At 39.1% G+C, this 9,905-nt stretch overlaps 1 protein-coding gene across 4 annotated transcripts in view; it reads right to left on the bottom strand.

Annotated features, from left to right (window-relative positions):
- The window catches only part of LOC134218456 (UDP-glycosyltransferase UGT5-like), a 30,131-nt gene extending 23,363 nt beyond the window's left edge, over positions 1-6,768 (bottom strand). The window contains exons 1-2 of one of the 4 annotated variants that reach the window (XM_062697464.1): positions 5,802-5,942; positions 5,747-5,762 (exon numbers count right to left, since the gene is read on the bottom strand). Coding sequence is in view for 2 of the 4 variants with exons in the window: in XM_062697462.1 (XP_062553446.1) it covers positions 5,988-5,999 (12 nt within the window). In the remaining 2 variants the exon portion in view is untranslated. Of the gene's footprint in view, positions 1-5,746; positions 5,763-5,801; positions 5,943-5,987; positions 6,212-6,251; positions 6,632-6,749 lie in introns of those variants that run through there. The other 3 variants (XM_062697465.1, XM_062697463.1, XM_062697462.1) reach the window with 3 other exon arrangements.
- Positions 6,769-9,905: the final 3,137 nt, after the last annotated feature.

Raw genomic sequence — 9,905 nt, forward strand, 5'->3', positions numbered from 1 at the left:
CGACAATTGATTTGAAATCTGGGTTTCATCAAATTGAAATGGACCCAGAACACATGGAAAAAACTGCATTCTCGACAGCACAAGGGCACTTCGAATTTACAAGAATGCCTTTTGGGCTAAAGAACGCTCCTGCCACGTTTCAACGGGCAATGAATCACATTCTTGCTGGCTTCATTGGCATTATTTGTTATGTTTATTTGGATGATATTATAATAGTGGGATACAACTTAGAGAATCACTTGGAAAACATTTCCAAAGTTTTGACAAGACTGGCTAATTACAATCTCAAAATTCAGCTTGACAAGTGCGAATTTTTGAAACGTGAAACAGAATTTCTAGGACACATAATTACACCAGACGGAACTAAACCTAACCCGGATAAAGTTACTAAAATCCTTGAATGGCCTTTACCAAGAACTCAAACAGAAATCAAACAATTTTGGGGTTGACAGGGTATTACCGGCGATTTGTAAAAGATTATTCTAAAATAGCAAAACCTCTCACAAAATATTTAAAAAAGGGTGAACAAGTTGACTTTGGAAATCAAGAATATCAAGAATCATTCCAAAAACTAAAGAACATTATTGCTTCAGACCAGATTCTGGCATATCCTAATTTTGACATCCCATTCATATTAACAACAGATGCCAGTAATTACGCACTTGGTGCTGTCCTTTCTCGAATGTTCGATAAAATTGAAAAACCTGTTGCCTTTGCGAGTAGAACCCTAAACAAAACAGAAATAAATTACTCCACTACGGAAAAAGAAGCTTTAGCTATAATGTGGGCGGTTGAAAAATATAAAAACTACCTACACGGAAATAAATTCACTCTAGTTACAGACCATAAACCACTCACTTTCATTAAAAATTCGACTAAAAACGCAAAACTCATAAGATGGCGACTAGAATTGGAAACATACAAATACGACGTTGTATACAGAACAGGTAAAACTAACGTAGTTGCTGACGCGCTCAGCAGGAAACATGAACTCAATGCAAACGAACTAGACAATTCAGATTCGGATTCAATGGCAAATCATTCCCCCTCTTCAAACGCAGACGCAGACATTACACCTGACGACACATCTGAAGACCTGGAAACGGTACACTCCGCCGAAACTTCCGATGATTACTTCATCAATTCCACGGAAAGACCTATCAATTATTATAGAAATCAAATCATATTCAAAATTTCAAGACTGAATATAGAAGCAACCGAATCACCTTTCACAAACTACAGGAGATCTACAATCAGTATGCAAGGCTATGATGAAACCACGATGACAGCGTTCTTAAAAAAGTACCATAACGGAAAACAGACAGCCATTTTAGCCCTGAAAATCTAATAAACCTCATTCAACAATGTTACAAAAATCATTTCAGTAGCTCCGGATACTTTGTTATAACCCATTTTCAAGTAGAAGATGTTTTGCACCGAAGAAAGACAAAACCTGCTCATCACCAAGGAACATGAAAGAGCACATCGCGGAATTACGGAGGTGGAGAATCAGTTGAAAAGAGCCTATTTCTTCCTGAGGATGCACAACAGGATCAGGACTGCGATAAACACGTGCACGGTTTGCAACACACACAAGTATGAGCGTAAGCCATACAACATCAAGATTTCACCAAGGCCAGCAACAACAAAACCGATGGACAGAGTGCACATGGATATTTTTTCAATCAATTCATATAGCTTTCTATCAATGGTTGACTCCTTTTCTAAATTCGCACAGATGATCCCAATAGACTCGAAAAACCTAGTAGATGTTAAAAACGCTCTCGCCAGATATTTTGGAAATTACGGTACACCATTACAAATTGTTACGGATCACGAGACAACTTTCAGATCACTTCAACTGAAAGACTTTTTGGCTCATTTAGGAGTTTCTTTGACTTACGCCTCATCATCAGAGAGTAATGGACAAGTCGAAAAAACTCACTCAACTATAATAGAAATCTATAACACCAATAAACATAAATTTCCTAACCTAAATACGCGAGAACTAATTTCAATCTGTATTTGCTTATATAATTCCAGCATACACTCAGCAACTCTGTTCGCACCGAACGAGGTCCTTTTTAACCAGCGCAACCAAATTAATCCACAGGATATTTCAAGAGAAGCCAAAGACATTTTTTCCAAAGTTAAACGTAATATCGAAAAAGCAAGATTTGTTCAAACCAGAAGTAATCATAATAAGGAAGATCCGCCCATAATAGAAGAAGGCCAAAGGGTATTTGTAAAGCCAAATATTAGGAAAAACTTGATCCAAGAGCAGTCCCCACAATAGCTAGCCAAGTAGAAGAGAAAACATTCAAAAATACTAGGAAAATAAAGAGACACAAAATAAAATAAAAAGGTTGAAAAAAGTTTGAACATGTTTAGAATTCTATTGCTTCTCTTAATAGAACAGGCGTTAGGCCAGTATTTAGAAATCGATGATCTTCATCAAAATCCGTTACTATTACTCAAAGAACAAAATTGCTATATTCAAACAGGAATTATCAAAATTTTACATCCCATAAATTTAACAATGTTAGAGTTAAATGTTGCCTTGTTTTTAGAGTTTTCAAGGAAAATCGATCGAGACCTACCAATGTCAAATCTAATCATTAGGAAAAGTAGACAGTTAGCCGACAATCTATATAAATTAAAACCAGTTAGGAACAACAGACCAAAACGATGGGACATCATCGGCAAAGGTTGGAAATGGCTCGCGGGAACACCGGACGCAGACGATTTACGGATAATCAACACCACATTCAACACCCTGATTGACCAGTCAAACGAACAAATCAAGGTAAATCAAGTCATCAACGAAAGGATTTCAAGGATGACCAACACCGTTAACCAACTCACATCAGTCAACAACATTATTCTCAAAGAGACTGATGCCATCACGCTTCTCCTATCCCTGGATACGATGAACAACATCCTCGAAGAGATCGAAGACGCCATCCTGAGAGCTCGAGTATCACTGTCGAACAGTAAGTTACTAACTCTTAAGGAAATTTTCCTGATTGAAACTATTATTAACGAGCAAGGAATAACGACTAATTTCCCCGAGGAAGCACTAAGCTATACGAAACCAAAACTAACCGGACATTTTTATTTATATCCTGGAAGTCCTGAAAACCAACAAAAATTGCGAATCAATTAGAGTCATACCACTAACGGTTAATAACACACTTATAACGGAAATACCCAACTTTATCGTGAAATCGCAGAGGAAGCTCTACAGCACAATTCATCCGAGAATGTTATCCAACAATTCCACGACATACACCTTCTCAGATGTATGCCTCTTCCCAATTATAATGGGGCTAGAAAGTCACTGCACAGTACTGCAGACAAACTCTACCGATTTCATAGCACTACCTGGAAACAAGGTACTTGTAAACAATGCAATAAATGAACACTTAAGCTCAAACTGTGGACCCCATGATAGGAAACTGACCGGAAATTTCCTATTACATTTCCAAAATTGCACTCTTACCATTGCAAACAACACATTCACTTCAGAGGAAACATTCAGCAGCACAGTTCAGTTAACAGGAGTATTCCCGAGCTTGTCAATCAACAGAAACTTAATCCAGAAACGAAACTTATCAACTCTGAGCTTGGAGACTTCAAACAATCGACATCGCATTGACCACATTCAGCTGCAGCAATTTGAACAAAAAATAGTTCTATGGACTTTTTGGTGGTCTCTCAACCACAACAATAATCATCATAACGCTCGCAATTATTTGTTTCCGTAGGAAGAAAGTCGTTATCAAAGTAAAACATCTCAAAAAGGATAGGAAACTCAAGAAGTCGGAAAAGTTCAACATTTCTCAATCGAACGAGGACGTTCGATCTTACCCCCCGGAGGAATTACGTGACGCACCAGTTCAATCACCACCAACCAAATTACCAGATCAGCAGTTATCAAGTCACACCATCCGAGTCCAAAGTCCAAGCCGACCAACGTGCCCATAGGATTGCCCTGTCAGCAAGTTTAGGTTACAAAAGCCCGATCGAACCTTCGATCGGTCTCTTTCAGTTATCAGCAATTAAGTAGTTAACATCGTTCTAGCAGTGATCAGTAGTGATAAGCTAAGCAAAAATGTGTAAAAGTGTTTATTAAGAATAATAAAAGTTTTTTTTTAATAGACCTGATGGTCTAATCCAAATTTATATATTTATTTATTGGGTTTACTCGGAATCCGGAGATTTGAAACAAGAGTTTCTTTTCTGTAGTGATTTGAAAACTAAAACCAAAAGCTTCGACAGCCTTGCTACAATAAATACCTAAATTGAATCTAATGGCAAGCAATGGAAAAAAAGTTGGGGGAGTTCGTACTGGTGGTGCACCAGGCTGGGATCAAAATCAGGATTTCATTGAAGAGAATATAGTTTGTCCGAGATTTTTTTTTTTCTTTATTAGCGATACTTTCAGCCCTGAGTTTTCTCGGCATGTCAAATGTGTTCACTGCCTGATTCACCAAGCAAGGATTAAAAGACTCTTCCCCAAGAATTAAAACAAGAGCTGGATACTGTTATAATTGTAAATCAAATCTGAAGCTCTCAACACATGTTTGTACGAAAAACTCGGCAAATTAATGCATGCAGATCATGAGGTACTTCATTCATATACTGTCGTTTCGTAGGTTATTAACGTTTTTGAATTGAGGGATTAAAAAAAATTTCTTGGAAAGCCTAGATAGATATTTTTTACTTGAAATTATCAATGAAGAATAATGGCAGAATCGTCTCGCTCGCCTTTCAGACATCAGGTAAATCGGAGACAAGCCAGCCTAGGGATGAAAGTCTTCTTAATAAGGACAATAAAAAAACATCAAGTAAATTCGCAGCACTTGAAGTTGCAAGGTAAGAAAACCAATCTGATTCAGTTCAGAGACAATTTTCAAGGTTAAAAACTAGCAACGCAAAGTAAGTCTCGGAAATATTACAATGTTTGATGAACTGTGCTTTTTGATTAGAGAGGATTTACTTATTTAGATGCCCATCTGAAATTAGAAATTATGGCTCATCTAGACTCACTGCAGCAAAAGTATGGTCGATATTTTCCTAAGTTGGCTCAAGAAGGTGCTTCCTTAGTTCGCAGTCCGTTTTTGTTTACATTGGACGTGGCTAGCCTTTCCGATGAAATCCAGAATGAATATTTGGATTAAGAATATTTGACGGAATGGTTCGTCATTTCGCTGTTTATTCAGCGTTCCAAGCTTTGGAGATTCTAATACCGTTTGTTTCTGCTTACTTATGCTAGCGTGGATTTTCAACACATCTTCAGATGAAGACCAAAGCGAAAAGCAGATTGAACATTGATTACAATTTGAGATCGGTTCTATCAAACACGCAAACTCGCTTGCCGAAGCTGGTATCACAAATGCAAGTCAAACAAATCACACTGCATAAATTACTGCTGTAGAATGATAAAAGATATTAAAATAAAGTGACTTCAAAATACTGTTCTTGATTTCAGCATATCATATCCAGAGGCTGTGGGTCACTTGATTAATCATTTCGATTTCGATTACGAAAAGGTTGGGCACCATTGATGTTCATGCTTAAGTAAGAGGACAACGTGGCTGATCAGCAAAGGCGACGGATAGCAACGATTTATCGTTAATGAGAGACATAGGTAATAAAATGACGAAGGTGAGATCGAAGGTTAATCTCAATAGTACAGATGATAATAAGTTAGAATCATTTCATAAAAATTTATGTGACTTACGCTTCACGTATGTATCTAATTAAATTCAAATCACAAACTGTTCAAGAAAGTTTTGTAAAAGGTCCACTAGTCCACCATACAATATTTTTCAAATGTCAGCTTCTGTCGTGATTTTATGGCAAATGAGTCAAACTCTAACTAGATGATTGAAGCCATCCCTAGTGTCCATAAATATTTATTGGTAATACCACAAAATTCCACGTCATAATTTTACACACACGCATAAATGTTTATCACTTACAAACAAGCACATACATAATTCGCCACTATATGTATTAATCGTTGCCAGTTCGATAATGCTCCGAATAAAGGTATGATACTATCATAGTAACAGACTTCTGACATTATTTTATTTAATTATTTTTTAGGTGGTTTAGCCTTTTCATTCTTCTTTTTTCTTCGTTTCTTAAAGTAACACAATTTATAGTCACGCGTAACAAAATACTCCAGTGTACTTCAAACAGTAAGAATTCGCCAATCAGTTTTCAATTCAACACACACTCACCATTTGCACCAGCACGTGTTTCGCGAACGTGTTCAGACCGACGTGTGATTCCTTCTCACGCTGATTGGTAACTGTTGAAGTTGAGCTGAAAGATGTTCGATATGACCTACCCAAAACTGACCGATGGTACCCTTCCTCTATGTGGATAGTCGTGGGCCGAATCTCCTAGTTCGAGAAAACTGCAAAGTCATTTCGCTAACTTTACGAATGAAGAAACAAACTCCGTATAATTGGCTAAAAGTACCGTCAAGTAGCCATTCAACGTCACAGTCTGACTATAGCCCTACGTATTACCAATCACTAAACTTCATCTTAATTTTCATATTTTTTCATTCCAGTATCTAAAAACAAACACATTTAGTGCATCCGAACACAGTGTCACAGAACAATTATTTTATTTCATAGTTTAGTTTATATTCAGTACATCTAATGAGAAAAATCAATGTTCCCAGAGACAAACATTTAACATTTCGTTCCACAAGGATATTGGCGACTTACGGTATTTTTTTTTATTATGCTTCGTTTAACGTTTCACCGCATAAGAATGACGGAGCATAAATCCAAAAGACATCGAACTTCAGTAGAGCCGGCCAGCCAGCCTACCTGTCTCGCAAATTAAATCACTCAGACAGATTTACAAAAACAAACCAGTTCGAGCAGGTTTAGCCATTTTTAATCACATGCGAAATGTAGAATAAAGTGAATAACAAAACAATGTTGGGGTGAAGCGATGGTCAACGGATTCTTGAGATGACTCATACAAACAGTAGGGCAACCGTAACACTTTGATAATTTTGCTTTAGCATGCGAACGAGGTAAATTTGGTGATCTGACGTCCTATCAAGAGTGGGACCTATATTGCTTCTATTGGAGGTGTGTTCTCACTTGTATGAGCCATTTTGGTGTTTGTCCCAGAGATTTTTTGGTTACTGAGGACTACAGATTAGGGTGTCCCAAAAAACACTATGTTTGAAAAGTCATGGTGCTCAAGCCTTATATGAAAGAAAATCGCATCTGGAGCATTTCTGTAGAACAACCCAAAATTCTAAAAAATAGTTTAGAGGTTCCGACAGAGCGATTTTTGAAAAAGCTGTTTTTTGCACTTATTGTCATATATTGGCTGTACTGCCCTTCTATGCATAGTTGTCCCATGTAAGTTTTTGTGGATTTTAACTTTTCACCATAGAGCAGTCTATTTTGATGTATACTTTTAGAAAACTCTAACAGATTTCAAACATTGTTGGAAAATCATTGAAAACAACATCAAGTCTATTTGCATTTTCTGTTTAGATCTTGCAAACTTAGCCTGTTGCACTGGTTTAATGGGGGCAATTTGTACAATACTCATTCTAAGCGACATAATCACTTCAACCACGTGGAAGGTTCACTTCCATAGGTAAAGCATGTGGAGACATATGTCAATCGCAATAGTCATTCACGAAATCATGCATTGCACGGGGCTAATATGCCTAGAAACCATAAAAAAAGTGTTCTATTTCGGAGACGAGCCAGCCCGGGGTTGAAAGTCTCTTTAATAAAGACAAAAAAAAAAAAAAAAAAGTGTTCTATTTCTCGGCATAACTGTCCCGCCAAACAATTTACATGATCGTTGTCGCAAATTCTATTTGTCAATGAAAAATAAGAATGATTTCAATTAAATTAAGTCTTCTGAATGATTCTGTGATGTAATAATCTTATATTGCATTATAATTATACGCCAGCAATGAAAATTAGTGTTCAATTTCAAATGTCATTTTCTCATTTGTCGTTTTTTTAATTTGGTACAAGCATGCGTAGAACGGCAGTATATGCGCCACATTTTAATTACTTTTTTATTCGTTAAATATTTTATTTATTTTTCTGTAGACTATAATGAGTATCCTACATAGTAATTCATTTGGTATTGTAATTATATGGCCTCTAGAACCAATTCAATATCAAGAAAATGCATGTGAAAACTCATATGTGAATATGTACGTTATGTGGAAGATATTGATTTGGAAAATATATTGGAGGTAACCACTTTCCCTTCGATGGGACTCGAACCCATGACCCTACAGTACGCTAGACTGGTGCTCCGTCGGCCTTCGCAACCTAGCGGCTACTGAACTAGCTCGAGATTCCCAAATTGGACGCATAGTCAAATCACTCGCAATCCATTTCTCAAGCCAACGCTTCCACATGTGTATAGTACACGTTCACATTAGAGGGGCGTGAGTATTTAGAATGTCTGGCGGCTGTACACATTCTTCATCAGCAACTGAACTGATCAAGTGAGGTTGGGTAAGCTATTTGCCAGTCGGTCCGTGAGGGGCGTGAGTATTTAGAATGTCTTTCCCCGCAAAAATATCCACAAGGCCACATGGAGATCACCTAACCAAGAAACGGAAAACCAAATCGACCACGTTCTAATCGACGGTAAATTCTTCTCCGACATCACGAACGTCCGCACTTACCGCAGTGCGAATATTGAATCCGACCACTACCTCGTTGCAGTATGCCTGCGCTCAAAACTCTCGACGGTGTACAACACGCGTCGAAGTCGGACGCCGCGGCTTAACATTGGCCGGCTACAAGACGGTAGACTAGCCCAAGAATACGCGCAGCAGCTGGAAGTGGCACTCCCAACGGAAGAGCAGCTAGGCGCAGCCTCTCTTGAAGATGGCTGGAGAGATATTCGATCCGCCATTGGTAGCACCGCAACCGCTGCACTAGGCACGGTGCCCCCGGATCAGAGAAACGACTGGTATGACGGCGAATGTGAGCAATTAGTAGAAGAGAAGAATGCAGCATGGGCGAGATTGCTGCAACACCGCACGAGGACGGACGAGGCACGATATAAACAGGCGCGGAACGGACAAAACTCGATTTTCCGGAGGAAAAAGCGTCAGCAGGAAGATCGAGACCGTGAAGAGACGGAGCAACTGTACCGCGCTAATAACACACGAAAGTTCTATGAAAGCTGAACCGTTCACGTAAGGGCCACGTGTTACAGCCTGCTATGTGTAAGGATAGAAACGGGAACCTTCTTACGAACGATCGTGAGGTGATCCAAAGGCAGCACTACGAAGAGCACCTGAATGGCGATGTGGCAGACGAAGATGGCGGTATGGTGATGGACCTGGGGGAACGCGCGCAGAACATAATTCTACCGGCTCCGGATCTCCAGGAAATCCAGGAGGAGATTGGCCGGTTGAAGAACAACAAAGCCCCTGGGGTTGACCAACTACCAGAAGAGCTATTTAAACACGGTGGTGAGGCACTGGCTAGAGCGCTGCACTGAGTCATTACCAAGATCTGGGAGGAGGAAGTTTTGCCGCAGGAGTGGAGGGAAGGTGTAGTGTGTCCCATCTACAAAAAGAACGATAAGCTGGATTGTAGCAACTACCGCGCAATCACATTGCTGAACGGTGCCTACAAGGTACTCTCCCAATTGCAAGAGAGTTTGTGGGGCAGTACCAGGCGGGATTTATGGGCGAACGCTCCACCACGGACCAGGTGTTCGCCATAAGTCAGATATTGCAGAAATGCCGCGAATACAACGTGCCCACACATCATCTATTCATCGACTTCAAATCCGCATATGATACAATCAATCGGGACCAGCTATGGCAGCTATTGCACGAACACGGATTTCCGGATAAACTGACACGG

The sequence above is a fragment of the Armigeres subalbatus genome, chromosome 2 (assembly GCF_024139115.2).
Source record: "Armigeres subalbatus isolate Guangzhou_Male chromosome 2, GZ_Asu_2, whole genome shotgun sequence".
NCBI classification, from domain to species: Eukaryota; Metazoa; Arthropoda; class Insecta; order Diptera; family Culicidae; genus Armigeres; species Armigeres subalbatus.